We start from the raw sequence: 26616 nt of genomic DNA on the forward strand, positions 1-26616 counted from the left end.
AAATCCTGATGCTTCTGTTCTCATCATGAGAATCAAACTGTCAGCAGGACAGAAAGTAGAAACTCAAGCAGAAACAGTTTAACTCTACATGTCAGCCTTGTGTTTGAGTTCATTCATTATGATGATTAAAATATATTAAATCATAAAAGGATTAAACCAACAGAAAAGTTTGAATAACTGAATAAAATACATTCATCAACAAATAACAAAAATCCTTGTTAGATAATTTGAAGCAGATTATTTCTGATTCTAACAACAGTTCTTGTTTTAAGGTCCAGATCTGTTGTTCCAGTCCAGGTCAGAGTCCAGTGTCTCCCCTTGGTCTCTGCTGCTGCTGTGGAAGTGGACCGGTTCACTTTGACCTCTGACCTTTCTGCTCTGTTTTCTCTGTCCTGTAGTTCATAAAAACATCTCAGCTGTTCCTGGACAGAACGTCTCTCTGCCATGCCGACACCACAACAACAAACCTGCTGTGGCTGTGAAGTGGACCCGACTGGACCTGGAACCAGATTATGTCCTCCTGTTCAGAGATGAGCAGTCTGACCCAGAGAACCAGCATCCATCTTTTACGAACCGGGTGGAGCTGCAGGACAGATGGATGAAGGACGGAGACGTGTCTTTGCTTCTGAGCAACGTGACGACCAGCGACTCGGGAAAATACGAGTGTCGAGTTTTCCAGAGAGAAGCAACCGGCAGGAAGAATCGCGCTTTGACCTCTGACCCCATCGGGATCGTCTTCCTGGATGTAGCGCCTCCTCCAGGTGAGTTTTCATGGTTTCTATATTCCAGTGAAAGAAGGAAGCTGCATAAAGTGTTTTAATGTTCAGATCAGTGAATCTTCTTAAAGGTGAAAATGTCTTTAGAGTCTCTGTGGGGGCTGTGGCTAATCTAAGGGGGAATATCCCTTTAAGGCCAGATGTGGTTCTGGTTCTGCAGTGAACCTGTCAGACCAGATGTTTGTTTTCTAAAGCTGCTGCAGAAAGCAGCTGGTCTGAGAGCAGCAGATGAAGAGAAATGGATTCTGACCTTCAGCTCTGATTCTGTTTTACAGAAAACGAGGAGGAAAGAAAAGAAGATGGAAGCAGAAACAAACATGTTGGACTGATTGTTGTAGCCGTTCTGATCGCTGCACTGATTATTGGTTGGTGTCTCTATTTAACAAAGCAGAAGATGAACAGATCACCGAACTCACAGTGAGGGTTAAGGACGGTTCTAGTTCAGATCCCCAACCTTGATCCTCAGAGTTCAACATCCTCCATGACTTGAATGTGACTTTGCTCTAACAACTTGATTGCAATGATTGCATCAGCTCCTCTGCAGGCCATCAGGTTCTGCTGAGGATGTCATGAAGTGGTGCGGGTGAGGTGGTGAGGCAGAGGCAGCGGACCCAGGAATGATGAAAAATGACGATTTAATGCGGAAACTTAGTCCAAAACAACGAGCAACAGGCACAAGGAAACACTGACGACACAGAAGCTAACATTGACGAAAAATTGACGAGGACCCGACGAGGAACAAGGAACACAGGTGGAGTTAAATACACAGGAGGGTAATCACAGAGACGAGACACACCTGGGAACAATCAAGGGGAGGACAGGACAACGAAGAGACTTAAGGACACAGAAAACTCTAACTAAACACAGAAAAACACAGATCCTGACAGTACCCCCCCCTCAAGGGCGGCTACCAGACGCCCACAAAACAAAAACACAACAAGGGTGGGTGGAGGGGCGCTGGACGGCGGGCCAGAGTCCAAAATAACACAAAACAACCCACCGTTGTGGGCGGAAACACCGGGAGGGCCAAGAGTCCAAAAAGAAACAAAAAACTACCCACAGGGTGGGCGGAGGCAAAGGAGGCGGGAACCACAGAGGCGGTCCGGCGGCCGTCCGCGGCGCTGGAGGCGGGAACCACAGAGGCGGTCCGGCGGCCGTCCGCGGCGCTGGAGGCGGGAACCACAGAGGCGGTCCGGCGGCCGTCCGCGGCGCTGGAGGCGGGAACCACGGAGACGGTCCGGCGGCCGTCCGCGGCGCTGGAGGCGGGAACCACGGAGGCGGTCCGGCGGCCGTCCGCGGCGCTGGAGGCAGGAACCACGGAGGCGGTCCGGCGGCCGTCCGCGGCGCTGGAGGCGGGAACCACGGAGGCGGTCCGGCGGCCGTCCGCGGCGCTGGAGGTGGCAATGGGGAGTCCCGGGGGCCGCCCACAGACGGCGATGACGAGCCCCTCGAGGCAGGGTCTCTGGTGGAGAACAGGGGGTCGGGGTCTCGGGTGGAACACTGGGGGTCGGGGTCTCGGGTGGAACACTGGGGGTCTGAGTCTCGGTCTCGGGTGGAACGCAGGGAGTCTCGGTCTCGGGTGGAACGCAGGGAGTCTCGGTCTCGGGTGGAACGCAGGGAGTCTCGGTCTCGGGTGGAACGCAGGAGGTCAGGGTCTCAGGAGGAACGCAGGAGGTCAGGGTCTCAGGAGGAACGCTGGAGGTCAGGGTCTCAGGAGGAACGCTGGAGGTCAGGGTCTCAGGAGGAACGCTGGAGGTCAGGGTCTCAGGAGGAACGCTGGGAGTCTGAGTCGTCTCGGAAGGAACGCTGGGAGTCTGAGTCATCTCGGAAGGAACGCTGGGAGTCTGAGTCGTCTCGGAAGGAACGCTGGGAGTCTGAGTCGTCTCGGAAGGAACGCTGGGAGTCTGGGTCTCGGAAGGAACGCTGGGAGTCTCGGAAGGAACACTGGGAGTCTCGGAAGGAACACTGGGAGTCTCGGAAGGTGCGCCGGCTGGAACGCCGGCTGATTCGGCCTCGGGTGCGCCGGCTGGAACGCCGGCTGATTCGGCCTCGGGTGCGCCGGCTGGAACGCCGGCTGATTCGGCCTCGGGTGCGCCGGCTGGAGGTGAGCCGGAGCGGAGCCTCGGGGCCGGCTGCGGGGGCGAGCCGCAGCGAAGCCTGGGAACCGGCTGCGGGGGCGAGCCGCAGCGAAGCCTGGGAACCGGCTGCGGGGGCGAGCCGCAGCGAAGCCTGGGAACCGGCTGCGGGGGCGAGCCGCAGCGAAGCCTTGGAAAGGGCTGCGGGGGCGAGCCGCAGCGAAGCCTTGGAAACGGCTGCGGGGGCGAGCCGCAGCGAAGCCTTGGAAACGGCAGCGGAGGTGAGCCGGAGCGAAGCCTGGGGGCCGGCTGCGGGGGTGACAGCTCCGGAAGGCGACGAGGGGCCGGGTCCACCGGCGGCTCACGTCGCTGTCTCCGGGCTGACCGTGGAGGTGGCGGCTCCGGAAAGCGACGAGGGGCCGGGTCTGCCGGCGGCTCACGTCGCCGTCTCCGGGCTGACAGCGGAGGTGGAGCTGGAGGTGCTGGTCCCGGAACTGGAGCAGGATCTGGGCTGGCGGAGAAACTGTGCGGCTTGGGAGGCAGAGGTTCGCCAGCCATGACGGCTAGAGCCGCCATACGCTCCCACTCTGCCTCCCTCTGCAACTCCACCAACCCCGGGTGCGGAAAACGAGGAACCCAGTAGTCCAGTAGGAGCCCCAAGCGGATGGCGAAACCGAGCCGTCTGCAGGCAGCGTATGGTTTGGCCATCGCCTCCTTATATTCCCTGATCGTGTCCGTTAGCTCCTTTAACTCCTCTGGGTCCATGGTGAAAAGAAAAAATAGCGTGCCTCACCGTTCGGTCTGGTCGGGTCCTACTGTCATGAAGTGGTGCGGGTGAGGTGGTGAGGCAGAGGCAGCGGACCCAGGAATGATGAAAAATGACGATTTAATGCGGAAACTTAGTCCAAAACAACGAGCAACAGGCACAAGGAAACACTGACGACACAGAAGCTAACATTGACGAAAAATTGACGAGGACCCGACGAGGAACAAGGAACACAGGTGGAGTTAAATACACAGGAGGGTAATCACAGAGACGAGACACACCTGGGAACAATCAAGGGGAGGACAGGACAACGAAGAGACTTAAGGACACAGAAAACTCTAACTAAACACAGAAAAACACAGATCCTGACAGAGGAGTTTAATCATTGAATCATTTATGTGGCTACAGGAAAATTGATTGTTATGTATATTTATGCTTGTATATTGTTTCCTTTCTTTAGCCTTACTGTTTCACAAAGTCACTTCACAGGTTGAAGTTCACAAGCATTTCAATGTTCTTATTTTTATTCATATCTACCCTTAAATCACGCCCTCCTTCTCTCTCTGTTAATTATTCTTGAATATTTTTACATAGTAATTATGTGTGAATGTTATCTTTTGGGTTTATTTACAATGGAAATTTTAATGTACATAATTTTGTAAAAAGTGTATTTTTAATCTTACTGTCTTAATTATCCTTATTGCTTTTTTCTAAAGTGTGATTATCAGCTGCAGAGTATTTTTATAGCTTTTATTCCCAGAAATAAACACAGTAGAATGGATAGTAAAAACATAGAGGAATCACAATTATAAATGAAGTGTCATTTTAACACCTATAGAGTTGAATTTAACAGTTTCAGATAATATTTGGTCCCACTCGAAAATAGTGTAAAATGTACTCTATAGCAAGTGTCAAATTTTCAGAGTTAATTTTATTCATTTCAGTGTCAAAATCAACAAGTCAGTGAGTCAAATTATTTAACACTATTGTTTGTTTACACTCTTCAGAGTAATATTGTTTTTTTACACTAAATTTACTTAAAAAGTACTTTATTGTGTTGTTTTTTTTTCTTTCTCCAGTTTTGTTTTACACATATACATTTATAAAATCTACCAATCACAATAATCACAAAGTTTTAAGTTCACAGTGACAACATTTATTCAACTTTATGATCCAGTGGCATAATTACTGCAACAGTGTCTGTTTAACCATCTCCAAAACAATGTTCACCAAAGACAGCAATACGGGGCAACAAAAAGAGCAGTGTCATTTGCTTCATATGACATTTGTATGTCAAAGGGCTTCAGATAACATAGATGGTTGACATCAAAACCTTGCAGCATTTTAGTAACTTCATAAGCATGAAAATGTTCATGAAATGTTACTGTACATAAAGGCAATGTAAGCAGCAACAATTTGTCTTTAACTATGAACACAGACTTGATCTGGCATTTCAGATTCAACTTTAGCACAAATAACCAGAAGAGGACGGTAAATAAATTCACTGTGTTTTGCCCAGTTCACTTTCATAACTTGAACCGCAAGAGACACTTGCACTGCCTCAGAAATGTCAGAACTTCCTTTCACCATGTTTAAAGATACCATTTTCCCTGGTCCAATGTCCAATCGATTAAAAGTTGATGAAGCTTCCCAAACATGTGCCATATAATTTTGATGTTTTTTAGCGAGTGTTTTGGTAATGTTTTTAAATGACTTTAACTGTTTATTAAAAAATTGTGTTTACCTTCTTAGCGCATGCACCAACTATGAAGTACAGGGCCAATTTTCTGAATGCACCTAGGATAATGGATGAGAAAATGGTGCTTTGGTAAAAGTTTTTTCTGTGGATACAACTTTTTAAACAGTTTGTGATGATCCACAATCAAGTGTTTTAAATATACACACAGACCTTGGAGAAAGAACAATATTTACAATTTGTAGTAGTAAAAGGAGGAGGCCCCAGTGTGGATTATCAGATGTTACCAGATCTCCAAACATGAGAGGAACATTCTTCAGAAAGCACCATGATTGAACTGCATTTAGTCCCAGATCATTCGATTCTCCACATAAATTCACAGCCACTGGCCTGTTGTTCCTTTCCATGAATCCATAGTCAAAAGTTAATATTCTCAAATTCAGTTCCTCCAATGTAATGTGTTCTTTAAAAAACTTGTACTGGCCAAAACCTTCAAAAATGTCCTGCATCACATCAACTGAGAAGTTTTCAGTTGTGTGAAAAAACATAACACAACAACTGTTTGGAGAAAAGTGAAGAAGTTGGTCAAGGGAGCACTGTATGACGTACCAAACACATAATGGGCCTTGAAGAGCTCATCAAGAGCTCCAACTGAACATGTTGCCTTACATGGAATAGCACAGTTGTCAATCACAATTAAGAATGTGTGAATACTGCTTTGGATGGATCCCTGGGCAAGGAGGTAGGGCTGGGTACGTTGCATGATTTTGTCAAGATGCCTCTGTACACTGGTTCCAACCTACATTAAAAAAATAAATAAACACATGACAAAAGTATTTAGTGACAAATTTCTGAATGAAGATCAGACAGAATAAAATTTTGAATTGTAAAAATGAAGAGACTTAATTATGCTTTGTTTAATCTTTAAACAACTGTTTAGCAGTACCTTAAGAAATCTGATGAGGTGATCCACTGCTTGAGATGCAGACATCTTACCCGGCCTCTTCGTCCTTGTGCAGATGGTGGTAGCAGATGCAGCAGAAGCAAAATAGCAGACATGTCACTATCCCAACCTACAGACCAACAGCTTCAGGTTACCATCATCCCACTAACATGTGAATTTGTCACAATTCTCTAGAGGACCAACATACCATTCTCAGCCTCAGCAGCCAACTCGGCATTCCGCAATAAATCCAAGAGCTCAGTGGTAGGTACCAGGCCATGGCTTTCCTTTATAACCTTGGATTTGAGACTGGTGGGCCACTTCTCCAAAAATCTGTTGGCAGTGTCTTCGCCAAACAGGAATCTTAAATCTTGTTCTATCTGAAATTCATAAATAAAAGCATTTCACACAGCGATAAGACAGTAAATGGCCTGTACTTGTACAGTGCTTTATGATGTCCAGAGGACCCCAAAGTGATTTACACCACATGTAGTCATTGTTATGGTCTGGCTCTGGTACCATAACAAATGAAAGGGAAGCAACGCGTGGGATAACTTAAAATAGGATTTATTTAACAAAAGTCATAACTGGTTGGAGAGGAAAGGGGAAAAAAGAGGAGAGGTTGACAGACAAAAAGAAAAGGGCTGTCCTGGTGAGAAAAAGGTGGTGCATTTTAAGCTGATCTGATGTCATTCATGGAGACACTGGCCAGCTGCCTCCACTTCCAATCAGCACCAATCAGAAGATCTGGAGCAGGGATGCTAAACCCCAAAGGAATAGCCTTGGGCCGTAACACCCCCCCTCTTTAAAACAGGGTCCCCACCGGAAGCCTGGGCAACCTATGTATCAACATCTGAAAAAAAAATAAAAATAGAAAAACTAGTGTTAAATACACTCAATATCTCAGACAAGCTGAGACGGAACAGAAAACAAAACTTAGATCCTTTTAAACAAATCAACTTGATTGATTGAAACGGTATTGATTCAGATAAACAAAATTCATAAACTGCATTAAGGCATTAAACAGTGGTTCAATAGTGAGGAGAATTGTTAGACATATTAGACAATGGCTACAAAACCTGAATAAAAATAAAATCAGAGCTCTGCTGGATTCTCTTCAGCTTCTCTGATGTCTCTGACAGAGATCTGTCACCTGTTAAAATTGTTTTTGTTCTTAAACTTTCAAACAAGTCAGAATAATTCAGAAGAAATGAAGTATCTGTTTTTCAAAATTCACAAATTTAATATTTACATAATTGAATTTATATATTTTAAAATTAAATATTAAAACCCAGCATCAAAATGGGTGCAAACACACAAAAATCCAGATTTTCCTGTTTTTGTATTAAAAATTAATTTTTTCTTTTTCCACCAAAACAAATATTTTCTAATCTGTCTCTATTATTTAAAACAATGTATGATGTTGTTGTTGTGGTGACGTTTCACCAATAGAGGGCGTAGTGTCAAAACAAAACTTATATTTCATGTCAGTATAAAACATGCTGACAACATTAAACTTGATGGAAGTTTTAATATGAACACAGGTGAACTTGAAACAATCTGACATTAATGTCTATAAGGTGAAAACCAGACGGAACCAAATGCAGGTAAAATGTGAATCCTTGTTTAAAGTGGAAACAAGGAAACAGTGAGAGATTCTGTCAAGTTGAAGCAAGATGGAGACGCAGCTGGAAGAAAAATAAATGTTTTATTAAGAGCTTCAGATTCTGAACTTCACAATATCTTATTTATTCCAAAAGACAAATTCAGTTTAGCAGCTTATTGTAACACATTCACACACATTATGTGGTGTGAAACCACAACCATTCACAGCTACACACCAGAAACGCAGCTTATCAAAAATATAAACTCATCAGAAGTTTTGAGTTGAAACATTAAGTTTAAAGAGAAAACTTTGAAAGTAATAACAATTCTATAATGAAACATTTACGTTTATAACTTTTCAACAAAGAAACAACAAACTAGCACTGAAGGTAAACATGTATATTAATAAAAATGTTTGTTTAAATATACCTGTGAAAATAATAAATTGGACATTTTTATATCTACATAATTCAACAAAAGAGTATTTAAAAGATATGAATGTAAACATAAGTTGTGCATCAGATAAATATCTTTGGTTTCAGTAACAATCAGCTGATTCGGCATTTTGACACAATAACTGATCAATGGTTCTGGTTTAAATAATTTTATAAATTATTTAAAACAGGAACTGAAACAATATAATAAATGACTCAATGTCATCATTATTGCAATATGGAGAATATACATTATCATATATTCTCCAGGCACATAGTGACATTTTATAGCACAATCAAGTAACTATGTTGTCTTCAGTTATGAAAACGCTGACATGACTTAAAATAAATTTGACTTTGCATTTTAAAACCTTGAAATTGGGCCTCTGTCTCTTTAAAAGTCCCTACTCCTTCTGACACTCTGCCTTCAGCATGTCATCACAACAATGCGCCTTCATTATGCCATTTAAAGCAGGTCTTAGGAGTGCTGCACTGAAAAGTAGCTCATATAATGAGTTCAACAGATGTGCAGTTCCAACAGGTGTTTGCTAATTGCTGCTGGCTAGTCTGAAGGAGCTGAGATGGGGAGTGGAGGGATGCTCTGTGTGCTGGAAGCTTGGAAACTGCAGCTCTGAGGAGAATCTTTGGAAAAATAGGAGGCACTTAGTGTGAGTAAACATTTTTCACAGCTCAATGGTTGCCATGGAGATAAAAATATTTCTCCACTATTAATTAAGCGAATAAATTAAGTCATGATAATCTAACATGTTAAGCATTAGAATAGATTGAAACAAATCTGATATTTTTGTGAGGGCAAAATTAATTTTAAACAATTGTAAAGTGAACAACATTGTTATCTGTTTGTTGTTGTTTTTTTAAATCTACTCTTGTCAAGTGATTAGTTTTCATTGTCTTTCTCCTCTTCCTAAAACAAATAATCAATATTATTAGAGCGATCAGAGCTACTATTGATCCTAGACTGATGAAGACGATGTTCCTTCCTCGTCTGTCTGGTTCTGGAGTCAAAGTTGGTCTCTGAGTTTGGATCTGATCAGCAGCTGCTGGGAGAGAAATCAGAAATATTTATTAATATTTGATGAAAACTGAGATCCAGGAGGATTCATGTAGAAGATGAAGATGTTGGTTCATCAATACAGGATCAGAATTTGAACTGAGTGGAAAAAAAATAATTACATGATTTCTTTTCACCAGTAACGTTGAGTCGACATCTTCCAGAGTTGAATCCATCTTCAGTTTTCACGTAACACAGATACAGACCAGAGTCTTCAGTCCTCAGTCTGGACACATGGAGTCTGATTCGTCCTTCTCTGAGGTGTTTGGCCTTCTTGATTCCCTTCTTCAGCTCAGCCCTGGCTGCACTGTAAGTCTGTGCATCCCCTGACCTGAAGGCGATGTTGCGGGCCTTCAGCTGGAGACGAACGTCTCAGTTCATCCAGGGTTTCTGGTTGGGGTACATGGTAATGCGTTTGCAGGTGGTGACACGTTCTATGGTGGTGGAAATATGGTTCAGTACAGATGAGGCGTACTGATCCAAGTCTGTATGGTGGAAAATAGTCCAATCTGTATTCCTGAACCGGTCCTGGAGCACAGCGTCTGAGCCCTCTGGCCACACCTTTACTGTCCTCACGGTAGGTTTCACACGTTGGATGAGTGGTAGGTACCGAGGTGTGAGGAACAGGGAGAGATGGTCTGATTGTCCGATGTTGGGGAGGGGTGTCACATTGTAGGCTCCAGCCAGATTGGAGTAGACATGGTCCAGGGTCTTGTCTCCTCTGGTGTGGCAGGAGACATGTTGGTGGAATCTGGGAAGAACTGTCTTCAAGTTGGAGTGATTGAAATCACCCGCAACAATAAAAGCAACCTCGGGGTATTTGGTTTGGTGTTTTCTAATAGCCGCATAGAGTTCTTTCATGGCTAGCTTGGCATTAGCATCCGTGGGGTGTACACGGCAGTGAGGATGATCGAGGTGAATTCCCTTGGGAGGTAATAAGGTCTGCATTTGACCATTAAAAACTCCACATTCTGTGAGCAGTGACTCTCGGTAGTAGCAGAGTCTGTGCACCAAGCTTTGTTAATATAAATGCACAAACCTCAGCCTATGGTCTTGCCGGAGTCATCTGCTATATAATACAATAAGGTAAGGCAGCAACATGAAACTTATTGGAGATAAAATAAAAAAACACCTTTATCATCATGTGATGAAAGACTTTAATTAGTTTAAACTAGAATAATGAAACAACTCAGTCTTTATCAGATTTTCTAATTTTAATACATTTTATTTTCAGATAAAAAAAGTAAATTTCTAACATGTTTTCATATTCTACTGTTAAAATGAGCTTAAATAACTTTAATAAATTATTTTTCATCTGGAGAAAGTCGCTCACATAAAGACCAGAGTGTATTTCTTAGATTTTATCTCCTGCAGCAGAACAATGACACAGACAGGTTCTTATTTTCTTGCACTAAATTAATCCTCTTTAAGTCACATTAGTTATATTTATAAAACTTCAGCTTCTGCACGTCACAATACTTAATTTATCCCAAAGCGTAAACTCGGTTCAGCAGCTCATAGCAACGGAATAACACATATTACATGATATAAAACCACAAACATTCACAGATTCACAAAAATACATTTGATCAAAATATATGAGACACTTTGAGTTTAAATATTAAGTTTAAAGAAAAAACTTTGAACCCATTGAAAATGTAACAATTTTGTAATGAAATGCCAACATTCATGTTTATAACATTTCAACAAAGAAACAACAAACTAGCACTGAGTAAAGATTTATGTTAAAGAAAAGCAAAACACATTTATGTTGTGTTGATTTCTAAAATAAATCTAATGTATAAAAATCATCACTTTAAAGATAATCCTTTGATTTAATCTAAAAACAGGGAAAAATTTTGTTTTATAACAACATCGTCAAAATCTTTAGATGTTTTGTTTCACAACATATTTATAAAAGTGTTTGTTAAAAATATCTGTGAAAATAACAGATTTAATATCTGCATAATTCAACAATAAAACAGTATTTAAAAAACATGAATGTAAATGTAACAAATTCATGACTTTGGTCACAGTGATGATGTGAACAACCACAAAATGACTGATGGTCAATAAACCAATGTCTGATCAATGATTCAGTCTGATAACTGAATCATTGATCAGTTATCAGATACAATAATTGATCAATACTTCTGTCTGAGTCCAGAAACCTTTAAAAATTATTTAAAATTTCTAAAACAATAACAATAAATGACTCAATGTTGTCATTATAACTATACATTCATTCATGATGATCTAACATGTTAATCAGAATAGATGGAAACAAATCTGATATTTTTCTGTGGAGGCAAAACTAGTTTTAAACAAAACTACAGCAAACAAACCCATGATCTGTACTGGGTTTTTTTTTCATCTACACTTGATTCAAAATGATTCTTCCTTTTCATCCTAAACCAAATAATCAACATTATTATTATTATTATTAATATTATTATTAGAACCAGTAGAGCTGCTATCAGTCCCAGAGTGATGAAGAGGATACTCCATCCTCCTATCTTTGGTTCTGGAGTCAAAGTTTTTCTCTGAGTTTGGATCTGATCAGCAGCTGCTGGGAGAGAAATCAGAAATATTTATTAATATTTGATGAAAACTGAGATCCAGGAGGATTCATGTAGAAGATGAAGAAATTCAACAACTCAGGTCTCAGGATTTTATCTGAGTAAAATATTTCTTCTCACCAGTAACGTTGAGTCGACAGAATGCATTGTTGAATCCATCTTCAGTTTTCACGTAACACAGATACAGACCAGAGTCTTCAGTCCTCAGTCTGGACACATGGAGTCTGATTCGTCCTTCTCTGAGGACGTCTTTGTCAATCTGGACTCGTCCTGAAAACTGTTCATGCTGAGACTCTGGAATCTTAACACCTTCATGGACCTGATAGAGAACCAATTCTTTATGAGGAGCCAACAAGCTGCAGTAGATGAACAGATTCTTCCAGGTTCCCTGAGTCTTGGTGGTGAAGGTCCACTCCAGAGTGATGCTGTGGTTCTCCTCTGCCTGATAGCTGCTCTGTGTCACATTCACTACAAATGTTGCTGCTGAGGAGACAGAGAGGGAAAGAGAGGAGCAGACACACTGAGAACTGGAACATGGGAGTCTTTCAGCTCCATCTAGAGAGCTTTCTGTCACAAAGACAAGATGGAGACTGACCACAGAGACATGAGCTGAGGATGAGGAGCAGCAGGATCAGAAACATCTGGCTTGAAATAATCAGGATCAATAAACTTCAGTGAAGTGATGAAGATCATCAGGACAGATGTTTGATCTGTTGGTTCATAAACTTTATGTCGTATTTCATCAACATGGAAGAAAAGTTGAGTTTAATACTGAAAGACAAAACAGAGAGAAAAGATTAATAAAAAACACTACTACCACCATAGGCGTAAATCCTGGGTGGGTCAGGGGGGTCTGGACCCTTAGAATCTTTTAAAAGTCTAGAAAATCCCCCCACCCAAAAAAAAATGATTGAAGAAACATTTGCAATTAAACAAGATCAATATAAAAAGGAAAAAGAAACAAAGAAATAAATAAACCTGTGATTCATCTAAGAAAAAACTAAGAGTAATTTTAGGTCCCCTTCCATTATTAGAACAATAATAAAGTCCAAAGTGTGAGAGAAGCAACAGCAGCTGAACGGCACAGGCTGGCAGAGCCACTGAAGTGAGGAGCTAACTGTTAGCTGTTAGCTTTTAGCTGTTAGCTGTTAGCTCTGCAGCACAAACAAAAAACCCTCAAGTTAATAAAAACTCAAAGCAAAAGACATGTAACACTTTTGATTTACTTTCACTGCTCAATAGGAAGAAACACATTAACAATAAAAATCAGACTGAAGTTTATTTCATTACTTTGGCTGAATCATGATAAACTGCCTTATTAACAAAACTGCTACACTGCTTTCATAGACTTAAGCTTTTTTGTTAAAGGTGACAAACATCTCATTCATATTTAACTCTTTAACTTTTAGTTAATTACAAGAGTTTTAAACTGGAGGGACGGGCTGAGCAAGTGGACGCAGCTCAGAGTCTGGGAGCCGAGAACAGAAGAGAGAAAAGATAGAAATTTACAAATTTATGCTTTTATTTCTCACTGTTTTCAAAGAGCCTTTGAAACCACAAAATAAAATCTGGATATTTTTCTACATAAACCCTGGTGCTTTAAGTGTTTTAAGTTATGATTCTCCCCAGATATTAATTTCTATCTACTTGTTTGTTCTCAGTCATCCAGGAGATGACAAAACTAAAAAGGATTTTAAAATAAAGCATCTGAACAAGTTATAATTTAAATATTCCATAAATTGTATTGGGAACCATTATAATAAATAATGTTTATGAGGAATTTTATTAAGAGGAAATTTGTTTTTATTTAGAACCTGACATTTTTGTAAAGGTGCAGCAGAGATTATATCAGTCAGACTGAACAAAACTCGTATCTAAGCAACATTTTCATTTTAGTTTTACTTCTCTGCAGGCTGTTTACTGAGAATAAAACATGTTTGATGTGCATTACTAGTCATTTTTGCTCCTGCAGCTTGAATGTGGTTTAAAACTTTTTAAACCACATTTTATGTTACATTTCAATGTAACTTTGCCGACTCCCCAAAATTGCTCTTAAGAAATGTTCCTGTTTATGGTTCCCCCCAATAATGAGATGGGATTTACGCCCTTGACTCCCACTGCCATCCTGAGTTAATTTGTAAATTAACAGTAAAGCAGTAAAACATCAGAACATGTTTCAGATTGTTTTTCATTTTGTCACCATTCTTATGGATCATTGAGCTCAGGTTTGTTAAAACTGTTATTCAGGAAATAAACTGTTATTTGACCTGTAATACAGTTTATTAAACTGTAATAAACTGCAATTTTAAATATTTGACTCTAATATAGTTAAATATTTACCTTCATCAACGTTAATTTTAAAGTTTCACTCTCTTTAAGTTGTTATTCTTCATTACTTGATCATCCAAAGTGCAGAAAGTGTTCAGAAATTAATTCATATTAAATTACAGCTGAATTAAGAAAACTAATATTTTCTGATTGTCAAAAGATTAAATTTCATCATCATGACAAACATATTTATACTGTCTAATATGTGGAAATAGTTGATTGTTGAACCTTCCTGCATTAAGCCTTTTATTGTTTAATATGAAGTCAGATTTCCATTAAGTCAGTTTTGTGCAAAATAAATGACATCATGATTCAGAAATTTTATTTTCATCTACATGTTTTTAATGCTGCAGTCATTCTATGTACCTAAAACCTTTTTTCCAGCTCAACAATAAATGATTTCTCACTGCACTGAGCAACTTATTTAACCTGATTCCTTCTTTAACTATCATGTTTATGGTTCAAAGTTCAGTTTGGCTCATCTTAAAATCTCCACCATATTTTTCAGCAGATCGTCTCAATAAATGATATAAAATCTGTGTTTCTATTATTGTCTGTGGTTCTGAAACAGATTCTCTAAACGTCTGTCAGAAACCAGAAAGTCAAATTATTATTTTAAATACATCTCTGATAAACAATAGAAATCAGATTTTTATCATTTTAACAAGTTCTAGTTTGTCAACAACACTAATGATTATCAAGCCGTTAAATATTTTAACAGAGTTCATCTTAAAAGAGGCAGAATAAAAACTGACCAACAATAAACTAGAAGAGACTGACTCACCTGTAACCTGTTGGATAAAACCTGTGGAGAATTAAGATATTTCCAGTTGTGCTCTTTGATGTTCACTGAAAAGTTTCAGTGTGGCACATTGCTTTATAGTTCTCACTTGTTCTGCTTTTATAAGCAGAAAAAAAATGTGAAAATGAGGAACAAAAGCAAAAGTGTTCAATTCTTGAAATGGGAGGTATATCCTGTTTAGCCTGTTGGATAAAACCTGTGGAATATTAAGATATTTCCAGTTGTGCTCCTTGATGTTCACTGGAGAGTTTCTCAGCACTACATAAACCCACTGGTTTTATATACTATGTGCCGCATAGTGCACACAGACAAGGTAAATGCAGAACAAGGGTGGAGATTGCAATAGGATACTTTCATTTTACTTGGTTCTGCTCAGTCCCTTCAGGTTACATTCCTGTACTTGTTTCTTCTTGTCTCTGGTTAATAAAACAGCCTCGTTCATCACACACAATGTTCCAGCTTTTCATATTAAATCCACTTCCTGGACTATTTTTTATCTTTGTCGATTTTTTCCACAATTCATTATTTTTACACAATTTCTAAACACATTTTCTAAAGCAGATTTTCCACTTTGATTTTAATATGAACCACTGAAGATGAAAACAAATCAACTGGTCTCACACATTGTTCAACCAGACATAAACCTAAACACATATTTTGTTTTCAAACTCCACTGAAGTTTATTTCACACTTCAGGTTGCAACAAAACAAACTACAAACCATCTTTACAGTCAAACACTTTTGTGTAACTGTTTTAATTTGTTCATTGATCCATACAGCTTCCCACACTGGTTCTGCACACGGGCCCAGTGTGAGCCTGTGTGCAGAACCAGGGCCCTCCCACAGAGGGAGGGAGCGCGAGAGCGGCCCTCCCTCTGTCCACTGAGGAGGGAACGTCATGCCATATATTTCAGCCACTTGAAGAAATCCGTATATGGTTCCCCCCAAGTAAGTTTGGTAAATAAAGAGTAAATATTACCAAATTCACAGGATTTGTTGCTGATGAAGGGGGGACTAAGAACAATTAAAGAGATTGTGAGAAAAATAATTATCTCCCATGTTATGTATGGGGAACAGGTTATTTCAGGCAGCTAAAATATGTGGTTCCCCCTCATAACTTTGGCAAATAATCAGCAAATGTTTTCAAACTTACATGGTTTATTGTTGATGAAGAGAGGAATAAACAGAGTTAAAGACTTGTGTTGGTCAATTAATTTGTTCCCGTGTTATGGAGGGGGAACAGATTATTTCAGGCAGCTAAAATATATGGTTCCCTCCTCATAACTTTGGCAAATAATGATGATAAAATGTCACCAAATCCACAGGATTTGTTGTTGATGAAGAGAGGAATAAACAGAGTTTACAGAGTTGTTGGTAAATTAATTTGTTCCAATGTTATGGAGGGGGAACAGATTATTATATAGTATAGATTATTATAGTAAAAAGGAATGGCCACTGCTCTTCAATCTCACATAAGGTTGGGGCAGGCCAGGAATTTATCATGTGCCTCTGGGAAGTATAAGTCAATGCCATACATTCATCCACGTTTGTCTTCTCAGTAGCTTGAGGTCCTGCTGATTTGAAGACAGTTGCCATAGTCTGTCTTTTTGTCTCCAAGGATTCTGATGTTTCTCCTTCTGGTAGAGCTCTGGGTTGCCAGTTTATGCAGCCATAGCTATCCAGTTCAGATCTCCCCATTTTGATGGTTTTCAGTGGTATGCTTTTTCCTAGGCTGTCGGATTCTGCTGCTGACATCGTCTCTGTTAACATGTTCAACTCTTGTTTTGAGCTGTTTGAGTAAATATATAAAAATGTGTCTGAGTAAAGACCAGATATTTTAGTTGTTCCTGATGTTCTGCTGCCTCCTCTCCTCTTCCTCTCTCAGGATGAAGATGTCTCATTAGTTTAGTTTAGTAAAATGATTCATATTAAATTTAATCCTAGAGATTAGTCTTTAGGATTAAATCTTTATGTCTCTTTGTGTTTCGACCAACTGGATATTTGCTGAGAATCACACAAACACAAATGCAGCACAGCAGATTTCCTTATAGAGGAATGATTCTCTTCACAGCTTCAGCTTTATTTTCTTTGTGGTTCATTTGCAATGTTGTTATTTAAAATACATTTTATTGTCACATTTTATTTGAAAAGTGTGAAATATATGTGAAAAACTTAGTGAATTCTGGAAAAAACTCAATAAACTATTCCCAGATTTCACTCTCTTGTGTTTTCTCCTCATGAATTATAACAGAATAATTTCACTCCTTTTACAACATTGTTTTTTTTTCCTAACCAGAAGTCCAGTTATTTTAAGGAACAACTGGACTCGTGGACCTGATGATGTTCCTGATGTCCTGCTGCCTCTCCTCCTCTTCCTCTCTCAGGATGAAGATGATCTCCAGGATCCTGCTGCTCCTCATCCTCAGCTCATGTCTCTGTGGTCAGTCTCCATCTTGTCTTTGTGACAGAAAGCTCTCTAGATGGAGCTGAAAGACTCCCATGTTCCAGTTCTCAGTGTGTCTGCTCCTCTCTTTCCCTCTCTGTCTCCTCAGCAGCAACATTTGTAGTGAATGTGACACAGAGCAGCTATCAGGCACAGGAGAACCACAGCATCACTCTGGAGTGGACCTTCACCACCAAGACTCAGGGATCCTGGAGGGAACTGTTCATCTACTGCAGCTTGTTGGCTCCTCATAAAGAACTGGTTCTGTATCAGGTCCATGAAGGTGTTGAGTTTCCAGATTCTCAATATGAACAGTTTTCAGGACGAGTCCAGATTGACAAAGACGTCCTCAGAGAAGGACGAATCCGACTCCATGTGTCCAGACTGAGGACTGAAGACTCTGGTCTGTATCTGTGTGACGTGAAAACTGAAGATGGTTCCAGCAATGCAGAATGTCGACTCAACATTACTGGTGAGTTATTTGGTCAGAGTTTTTATTTTTTTCTTTCTTTTAACTTTTTAGGTCTTTGTTGAGCATAAATAGAAACTGTTTTTTAGTGAAATGCTTTAGCCTCTCTTTATTAAAACTTATGTCTGATCACATCTCTAAGCACTAGAGTTCAGTAAGTTGACCTCACCATAGAGTGGTGATTCTAGATCAAATTCACCTGGGAAGTCAGCTGATCTAATAGATGAAAACTGTGATTCTATCACAATACTGCTGAAGACAAAAGTTCAACATCTTAATTTTATTTCATTATTAAAGTGAAACTGTGAAGTTAAAACATTTAATTGGTTCAAGGGATAAATTAGTTACAGTTTCTGTGCCAGCATATATCATCATCAGAAACATATTTAGCTATGAGGGTTCTGACCCTCTCGGTCCATTACCTCGGGCCAGCTCTGGTTAGAGGACCCAGAAATTGTAGTGCAGTCCAGAACTACTTTTTTGTGTGGAGTACCTCAAGGGTCAGTACTGAGACCAGTTTTATTTAATTTGTATATAAACGACATAAAGCAAAGTGTCTAATGTATTAAATTTGTGTAATTTGCTGACGACACAAATATTCTAGTCTCTGGTGAAAACTTACAACTTCTTTCCATAGAAATCAATAAATTAAAGAAATGGTTTGACAATAACAAATTATCACTAAATTTGGACAAGACTAAAATCATGGTTTTTGGAAACTGCTACAAAAATACTAAAATTCTAGTTCAGATAGAGGGTGTAACTCTAGACAGGCTTTATGTTAATAAGTTTCTCAGTGTAATAATAGATGACAAAGTCAGTTGGAAATATCATATTAAACATTTACAGAATAAACTAAGCAGGAGCAAATCAATCCTGGCTAAAGCTAGACATGTTCTGAATAACAGAATAATATAATGTAGAGTTATTCTATATAACTCTCTGATTTTGCCATATTTAACATATTGTTCAGAGGTGTGGGGAATTATTGCAAAAGCTCTTTACAGCCACTAAATATCCTACAGAAACGAGCCGTTAGAATCATCCATAATGTTGGTTATTATGAGCAAACAAACCTGCTAGTATTAAAATCTAGAATCCTTAAATTTGAAGAGCTTTAATGTAAAATGACTCAAATCATGTTTAAGGCATCTGTTGCCCACTCAAACAATAGTGATGTCGAGACATGCGGTGGTTGTAAATTTTCTTTAGTTTCATTTTTTACTGAAAATACAAACAACATTCATAAATCCGATGTGCGTCAAACTATGGCTGCTATGTTCTACTGAGCTTCTTCAGCACAGAAACTTAGGACCCAAGGCTGCCCTAAGCGCCTGTTCAAAACTGATCCCTTTCTAAACTCTTTTCACTCTCAGCCAGAATAATTACCAACATATATATGAATGTTCAGCTTAACATGGACAATGAAACACAGAGCTTTATAATAGCAAAACAAAATATTCATAGGAAAGAAAATAGAATCATATTTTAATGGAAGAGGGTTTTGGGGGATTCCTTGGTCTAAAGTCCCCAGCAACTGGTCCCTCACACATCTAATAAAGTTCAGCCTGAGCTCATAGAGAGCCTGTTTTCTGAAAGAGATGGGGATATTACCGGTACTTAAGGGGAAACTCAAACTTAAGGATTTGTAGAAAAAGCTTTTTATTTCAAGTTAAATGAACAAGTTAAATGAGGAGTTAAAACAAAGTCTAAATTTATTACAATTTAAAAGTAAATAAGTAGGTCATTTTCACAAGATGTAGAAATATGAGAGAGAGTTAGCACTAATGTGTCCATTGAGGCTGAAACATATGAATGTGTGGCTATGGATGTTTGGATTTAGATATATCTAAACCCAAATAAAAATTAATTAACCTGTTTATTTTTTTAATGTATTTATTAATGAGGGTCCATCAGAAAATATTGTGTTTGCGCTCGTTTTGTGCATCTCACCAATCTTTACTCAAGTAGAAGTAAAAATTAACTGTCCAAGAAATGTATTAAGTTTAATTAAGTAAAAGTAAAACAGTATTTTGTAACAAGGCGACTAAAGTACCAAGTTACTGTCCACCTGATTTTAATATTTTTAAAGTGTCATCAGACAGACAAGAATATGAGGCCATGTTCAAATGTATATATTAAGTGTTGAGTATTTTAAAGAAAAAAACCTTTTATACTAATGCAGGCTTAAGGCCTTTAGGTCTGTCTGTTGTGTTTTTGGTTAAAACATGTTTGTTTTTCATTTAGTGAAGTTACTCAAAGGGTGGAGTAGCAAGACAATTTACTCAAATAAAAGTAAATAGCATGATAGAGTAAAACTACATCCAAAGGTATTTTGTCCCCCAAAGATTTTTACCCATTTTTGGTGGAATATGTAAATTTTTAGTGGTGACATTTTTCCACCAAATGGGTGAAAAAATGAGGCCAAACATAAACTTTGATTAATAGTTAATTAAAGTCAACAGCATTTGTCTTCTGCCGGTTTTATGACTTGATAGGAATCAAGTTATTCAGACACTTAAACCACATTAAGCTATGAATGCTGGGGATGCAGTTCCTATAGTCCACTGGTGAAACTGGAATCCATCAGGTGTCTGTCTGTGGGAAGTCGTGACAGTAGCACCACAGGCAGCACCGATCTGTAGTGGGTTGGTGCGATCCTTATTGTTACAGAAACAGATTATCCACCATCATCGATAGTCATGCTAACTAGCTGAGCTTTCATATCAAGCATCCCTGTTGTGAACCAGCTGTAACAAAGCAGAGAGAAAGTAGGAGGGTTTGTGCAGCGTATACGCAAAGTGATTGTTAGCACTATAACCTTCCTCATGGCTCTGATTGGTTGTTTCTGACAGAGCAGTGTATTTCTGCAGATCGTAGTAGGACCATAGAGCAGTGGAGCTGGATGTTTTCACAGAGTGTCTCATGTTATGCTGTCAGGACATAGTGATAGTTTTTAGAAATAAGATGTTTCTTTTTTTTTTTTTTAGAAAAAACATCTTATAACTCTAAGATGATTAAATAATTAAATCATAAAAGGATTTAAACCAACTGAAAAGTTTGAATAACTGAATAAAATACATTCATCAACAAATAACAAGAATCTTTGTTAGATAATTTAAAGCAAATTATTTCTGGTTCTAACAACAGTTCTTGTTTTAAGGTCCAGGGGCCTCATGTAGAAATCATGCATGCACGCAAAAAATGTGTGGCGCCATATTTTACACACAAGTCGGCATCTATAAAAATTTACTTTGCATCAAAGTTTGCGTCAATATTTGCACATATCTTCCCTGGAGTGGAAATATGCGGCTGCCACAAAAACTTTTTCTGGGAACAATAAGAGAAACATTTTATCCTTAAACCTTTACACAAGGAGCAGCCAATCAGGTTTGTCACTAGTCCAGGAATAAAGCAATAAACGAACATGACTCAGGACGTCCTAGTACTGCAGAGTACCTTCTGCTGGTTGGTTCAGTGAACACCTCTGGGACAGGTGCTGGATCTCCTCTCTCTACAGGGTCTCATCATTGTTACCAGGTCCTTCCTAGGTAACATAAATGTGTCCAGAGAAAGAAAAGGTACAATTTAAAATGGTTTATTACAAAAAGAAGGTTTTACAAACAACCTGTACACCTTAACCCAAATAACACTCAAATATAGAACCAACAAAGCTAAAGCAGGTCAAGTGTAACTTAATTAAATGACCAAAAATAACCAAACATGTTCATTTAAACTCAAAACAACTCAAAAGAAAAAAATAAATACTAAAGAAGTACCAAACCCCTCAAGCACAATCTTCTAGCAGAACAAAGTGGGTCAGCAGAACAAAAGACTTCAAATCTGCCCAAAACAGTCTTCAAAAAGGCTAACAAGCAAGCAAAGTGGTCAGCTCCATAAAAGCTGCCCCACTGGAGGAATGGTTGCAGAGTCTTTTATAGGTGGGCCGATATTGATTGGTACGGTCATCATCTGCTGGTCCAATGTGGTTGCTGCTCCACAGCCAATCAGCAAAGTGTGCTCCCACATCTGAACCTGCATAAGAGAGACTGGACAGCCTCTAGAGACCGGGCCGAATCAGACCCACTGCAGCTGTATCATCTGCAAACTTTGGATCCCTGTCAGAGAAGTGGATGGCTGCAGAGTCATGGGTGAAGAGTGTAAACAGAACCAGACTGAGCACACAGCCCTGTGGTGTGCCTGCACTGAGAACCAGGGTGGAGAACCATTATCACCACCTGAGAATGGTTGGTGGGAAAGTCCCGGATCCAAACGCACATTGATGTTGAAAGTCCCATGTACGTCTGACATATAAAGAAAAAGGGATTCACTACAACAACTAGATAAAAAGGTCAAAGAGTATCACATTTCACAGGTCAGGGAAAAGTTTTAATTTAGAGAAAAGGGAGCAGGAAGTAGGCTAGTTATGCTAGCTTGACTTTGACAACCTTAACATGTAGATGTGCTGAGGAATTTGGTGTATCCGGTTCTGTTAAAAACAAAGGCAACTCTCTGACAGTTCATCAGTAGTGCAGGTGTTTAAATTGGCTAATCAACCACTGCTGTGTTCAGATAGCCACTTATTAATAATCGTAAATAAAACATCAAGCCTGAAAATGTAATACTTCATGTATGGGAAAAGTTTGCACGTTTTTTGGTGTTGATTTCTGACACACTAGTGAAGCTATTGTCGGTCAGTTGCTATGACAATGGGTCTGTATCTAGCATAGCCAATAGATGAACAAGAAAAAGAATATGAGTCTTTTTGAGTTGTTCTTCAACTGTTGGTCTGCGACATTTTTCCCTTTGCTGTGGCGCACTGCACTAATTTAATAATACCCACATTTCCCTGTTAAAGTTTTTTAACAGAGTCTTTATACTGCAGCAGCGCAGCTATGGATGGCAGGTCAAAGAATCGTCTTTCTGCCATCCAGCTTTGGGCACATCTGCAAAAGTTGATAATAATATGCATCGTGTCTGTAGGCAAACTGATGCTTTTATCAATTCAGTCAGTACTTTGAGGACATTCATGATCTTGATATTGCCCTAAATGAAAATGAGTTTGATACCCATGTTATAAGATGATTTTATCTTTTTCATTTGGGCTTTCTGGGCTTCCATACAAAGGTAAAATAGTACAACATGCTGGGGTTCTATTGACCCAGAAAACCTGATCAGCTTATTCATTTGTTCACGAGATATTGACAAGTTTGACTTAATAATTCCTGATTCAACTAAAGAAAGTTGAACATTATTAATAATCTCATTAATAATATTGTAATTTTTGATAATTACATAAGCCAACTATTGATACAAATTCTGATTCTCAAGAAACAGAAAATGTTTCAGAAAACAAAACAAAACACAAAGACAGAATAAACCGTAAAAGTTTTATTTTGCTTGGCCAAAGAATAGAAGAAAGTTTTGCATAGATGATTCTTTCTTATGACTCATTCAGTCTGATCTTATTACAGAGAGACAATCCAGCTGCTGTTTGCTTGTCGCTTCATTCCTTAGGTTGCATTAAAGAGAGAAATTATAGGAAGTAAAGAAGCAGAAATATCTCTGGGTTTTCTGAAGGTTAAAAAGGCAGGAAAACAGAAATAAAAAGCACTGACCCTCCACTGGTTCTGTTTTAAATCTGGCCTCTTTGGGAACCTCACAGTTTTCAGGGTTTCTTGGCGCAGACAGAAGGCAGATTGTGATTAGACCCCAGGTCATCCCAGCACTTTGCACCTAGGAACAAGAAAAGAAATCACACATCACATCATAAAAACCCTTTTGCCACAAGAAAAATAATATAAGTTCCAGCTGTAAATTCAGTAAATGTTTATGCAGGTCAACTAAAAAGTTCACATGCACAGTAAATTAGTTTTACCCATGAGTCATCTTACCAACCAATAAAACAGAGTGGGTTGATATTTTCTTATACCTGAATAGTTTATCTGTAAACAGCGCTGGTTGCCTCCATCTTTATTATTCTGTCCAGAACACCAGTGTGTGTAGTCGAAACGGCTTCCATCGCTCCACAACCAAATGCTCTCCTGGAAGACAACATACAGCAGATGACACATTTTATTCAATGTTTCACAAAATATACAACAAATAAAATGTACTGGCAACAATACCTCCTGTGCATTAGTGCCTCCAATCCATGCTTGTTTGGCCCCGTGACCTGCTGCAGTTATTATAATCTGAATCTGATTGTACTCGTTCAAGTCCTGAACTGATGCAAGGTTTGCCCCCATGGACAGACAGTTTCTCTACAGACACAAAAGTTAGAAGTAGCTGGATTTCTTCAGAAAAGAACAAAAGAAATTAAGAGCACAATGTTATTGGAAATCACCTCGGCTCTTGCCCAAGTCATGCTTTTTTGAACATATTGAAAGCAGCGACTATTGATCAGAGTCCAGCCAGAAGGACAAGAAAGAGATCTCTGGAGCAAGTCAGTTTGTTCTGATGGCAAACAAATTCAGATCAAGAGGTGCATGTGGAATTACTCTAAAAATTTCTTATTTTGTCAACATTATACTGTATACTTTCTCACATATATATATTTATATAGCTATCCAGTCAGTTATATAGCTGACTGGATAGCTCAATAGATAAGGCATCAGTATATCACCCGAGAGGGCGGGGGTTCAAATCCAGTCTACCTCATACCATGAGAGATACTAAGATGCTCAGTCGTCGCCCAGCCAAACAAGGTCTGCATCAGGTGTTGGGGAACCAGAGCACCTTGATGACAAATGGCCTACTGGAACAAGACGGAAATGTGGATCTGTTGGAATGCTACTACTCAAGTAACCCTAATCAGAGAGGTTACATGCAAAGACTGGTGAAGGAATGGTTACTTCGACGAGATTGACGAGACACAAATGCTACGGCAAAAAGGAGGAACCTGGATGTCAGAACTGTGGGGACTTAACTACAAGTCCACACCCAGTCAGAAAGACAGAGGAAGAAGGTGGTACTCTCTCATGTTTCATGTTTCATGTTTCATGTTTCATTGTTACTGAATCGCCCTGTCACTCATCACAAAACGCATCACAAAACGTGATTTGTGATGCGTTTTCAGGTTTCAGTTCACTGAAATCTTCAATGAAACATGTTTCATTGAAACATGAAAGCTGGGATGAAAGTGGAGCTTTCTCTGGGAGAAAGCTCCACTGGGAGCTTTCTGGGAGAAACAAGGTCTGCATCAGGTGTGATGCAGACACCTGCATCAGGTGTCTGCATCACGCCTAGATGCGTTTTCAGATTTCAGTTCAGATTTCAGTTCACTGAAATCTGAACTGAATCTCTCATGTTTCATGTTTCATTGCTTTCTCTGAAGCTTTCTCTGGGAGCTTCCAGTTGGTCAACAAGGGGAACGCCTAGAATGCATAAATTAAATAGAGAAACACCTCTTTACTATATGATTTCGTGTTAGGAGAGAAAATCCAGAGAGTTGCCACTTTTTTGCTTTTTGCCTTGGCAAAAAGCAAAAAAGGCAAAAAGCTCTCTCTCTCTTTGGAGAGAGAGCCTTGGCTCTCTCTCCAAAGACGTCTTTGCTTTTTGTTTGTCTTTGTTTTGTGTCTGTCTGTCTTCCCCCTTGTGTGTCTTTATTTTTATGAGAAAAATGCATATCTCTGTTCCTCTGCAGCTTTGTTGTTGATTGCTTTGTATGAGATTAAACTCTGTGATCTGTGACGTCAACACGCTTTGTTGTTGTTTCGTTTTAGCAGCGCGCCGCCACTCGCCAAGGACTCGGGAGAGAAAAGAGGAAAGAGCCAAAACTTTTTGTCCAAAACTAGCGTTAAATTACCTCTTTTTTTACACCTCCCATTCATCAGCAAAGTTATTGAAAAAGCTGTTTAAACAATTAACTAGCTTCCTAACTATAACCAACCGCTTTGACTCCTTCTAGTCTGGTTTCCATGGTTACCACAGCACAGAGACCGCCCTCGTAAAAGTGTTCAATGACATCCATATAAATACGGACTGTGGCAGAACCACAGTGCTGGTTCTGTTGGACCTCAGTGCAGCTTTTGACACTGTTGACCATGACATGTTACTGAATCGACTGGAGAGTTGGGTCGGACTCTCCGGTCCAGTGCTTAACTGGTTTGAATCTTACATAAAGAACAGGGATTTCTTTGTTTCAATTGAAAACTTTTCATCAAAGAGGTCAAAGGTCACATGTGGGGTACCCCAAGGTTCAATCCTAGGACCCCTTTTATTCAATATTTATATGCTCCCACTAGCTCAGGTTATAACAGGAAATAATATTAGCTACCATAACTATGCAGATGACACACAGCTCTACATTATGATGTCACAAGGTGACCTTTGACCCCATCCAATCACTGAACAGATGCTTAGAGCAGATAAATGTGTGGATGTGCCAAAACTTTCTCCAGCTGAACAGAAACAAAACTGAAGTTATTATTTTTGGACCTAAAGAGGAACGATCTAGAGTTATAGATCTAGAGTTATAGATCTAGAGTCAACGCACAGCTTCAGTTATTACAACTAAAAACCAGCGATCAGCCCGAAACCTGGGAGTAGTGATGGACTCTGACCTGAACCTCCAGAGCCACATAAAGACAGTTACAAAGTCGGCCTTCTATCACCTGAAGAACATTT

At 39.6% G+C, this 26616-nt stretch overlaps 6 protein-coding genes and 2 long non-coding RNA genes across 25 annotated transcripts in view; 2 read left to right on the top strand and 6 right to left on the bottom strand.

Moving 5' to 3' along the window:
• Positions 1-26616, bottom strand: part of LOC116733095 (oocyte zinc finger protein XlCOF6-like) — a 778765-nt gene that overhangs the window by 475408 nt on the left and 276741 nt on the right. The gene's annotated exons all lie outside the window — the stretch shown is intronic.
• The window catches only part of LOC116733104 (gastrula zinc finger protein XlCGF8.2DB-like), a 570370-nt gene that overhangs the window by 276246 nt on the left and 267508 nt on the right, over positions 1-26616 (bottom strand). The gene's annotated exons all lie outside the window — the stretch shown is intronic.
• Positions 1-26616, top strand: part of LOC116733103 (immunoglobulin superfamily member 3-like) — a 919724-nt gene that overhangs the window by 249520 nt on the left and 643588 nt on the right. For 7 of the 8 annotated variants that reach the window (XM_032583812.1, XM_032583811.1, XM_032583818.1 and 4 more), the window contains one exon: positions 399-761. In XM_032583812.1, coding sequence (XP_032439703.1) covers positions 399-761 — 363 coding nt within the window. Of the gene's footprint in view, positions 1-398; positions 762-1051; positions 1343-3994; positions 4300-26616 lie in introns of those variants that run through there. The other variant, XR_004341939.1, reaches the window with a different exon arrangement.
• Positions 1-26616, bottom strand: part of LOC116733131 (butyrophilin-like protein 8) — a 766651-nt gene that overhangs the window by 85476 nt on the left and 654559 nt on the right. The window contains exon 1 of one of the 11 annotated variants that reach the window (XM_032583880.1): positions 23607-23667. The exons of 7 other annotated variants lie outside the window; for them this stretch is intronic. The gene's annotated coding sequence lies outside the window, so the exon portion shown is untranslated. Of the gene's footprint in view, positions 1-15058; positions 15316-23606; positions 23668-26616 lie in introns of those variants that run through there. 3 more of the 11 variants (XM_032583890.1, XM_032583885.1, XM_032583873.1) reach the window with 3 other exon arrangements.
• On the bottom strand, positions 5428-6615 carry LOC116733164 (uncharacterized). The gene is made up of 3 exons (XR_004341962.1): positions 6465-6615; positions 6260-6386; positions 5428-6112 (listed from the first exon to the last, which is right to left on the bottom strand). It is a non-coding gene; the product is annotated as an uncharacterized LOC116733164 (long non-coding RNA).
• The window catches only part of LOC116733156 (uncharacterized), a 32412-nt gene continuing 18034 nt past the window's right edge, over positions 12239-26616 (bottom strand). Inside the window, exon 4 of the long non-coding RNA XR_004341952.1 lies at positions 12239-12429. This is a non-coding gene — a long non-coding RNA (uncharacterized LOC116733156). The remainder of the gene's footprint in view (positions 12430-26616) is intronic.
• LOC116733139 (uncharacterized) overlaps positions 17418-26616 on the top strand; it is a 42641-nt gene continuing 33442 nt past the window's right edge. The window contains exons 1-2 of the mRNA XM_032583914.1: positions 17418-17516; positions 17632-17991. Coding sequence (XP_032439805.1) covers positions 17426-17516; positions 17632-17991 — 451 coding nt within the window. The 5' untranslated portion in view covers positions 17418-17425. The remainder of the gene's footprint in view (positions 17517-17631; positions 17992-26616) is intronic.
• LOC116733149 (ladderlectin-like) lies at positions 23602-24721 on the bottom strand. Its single transcript, XM_032583954.1, has 5 exons — positions 24652-24721; positions 24335-24444; positions 24117-24251; positions 23921-24032; positions 23602-23724 (listed from the first exon to the last, which is right to left on the bottom strand). Exons 1-5 carry the CDS (start codon positions 24701-24703, stop codon positions 23657-23659), a joined length of 477 nt encoding a protein of 158 aa, XP_032439845.1. The 5' UTR covers positions 24704-24721; the 3' UTR covers positions 23602-23656.

The sequence above is a fragment of the Xiphophorus hellerii genome, chromosome 14, assembly GCF_003331165.1.
Source record: "Xiphophorus hellerii strain 12219 chromosome 14, Xiphophorus_hellerii-4.1, whole genome shotgun sequence".
Classification (NCBI taxonomy): domain Eukaryota; kingdom Metazoa; phylum Chordata; class Actinopteri; order Cyprinodontiformes; family Poeciliidae; genus Xiphophorus; species Xiphophorus hellerii.

Bases quoted from the DNA above. Each gene is read 5' to 3' on its own strand.
- LOC116733149 (XM_032583954.1), bottom strand. From the start codon at position 24,703: ATGCAGACCTTGTTTGGCTGGGCGACGACTGAGCATCTTAGTATCTCT. The intron at 24,445-24,651 runs GTATGAGGTAGA...GTTTGCCATCAG, and splicing joins GCATCTTAGTATCTCTCATG to AACAAACTGACTTGCTCCAG. The intron at 24,252-24,334 runs GTGATTTCCAAT...TTGTGTCTGTAG, and splicing joins TGACTTGGGCAAGAGCCGAG to AGAAACTGTCTGTCCATGGG.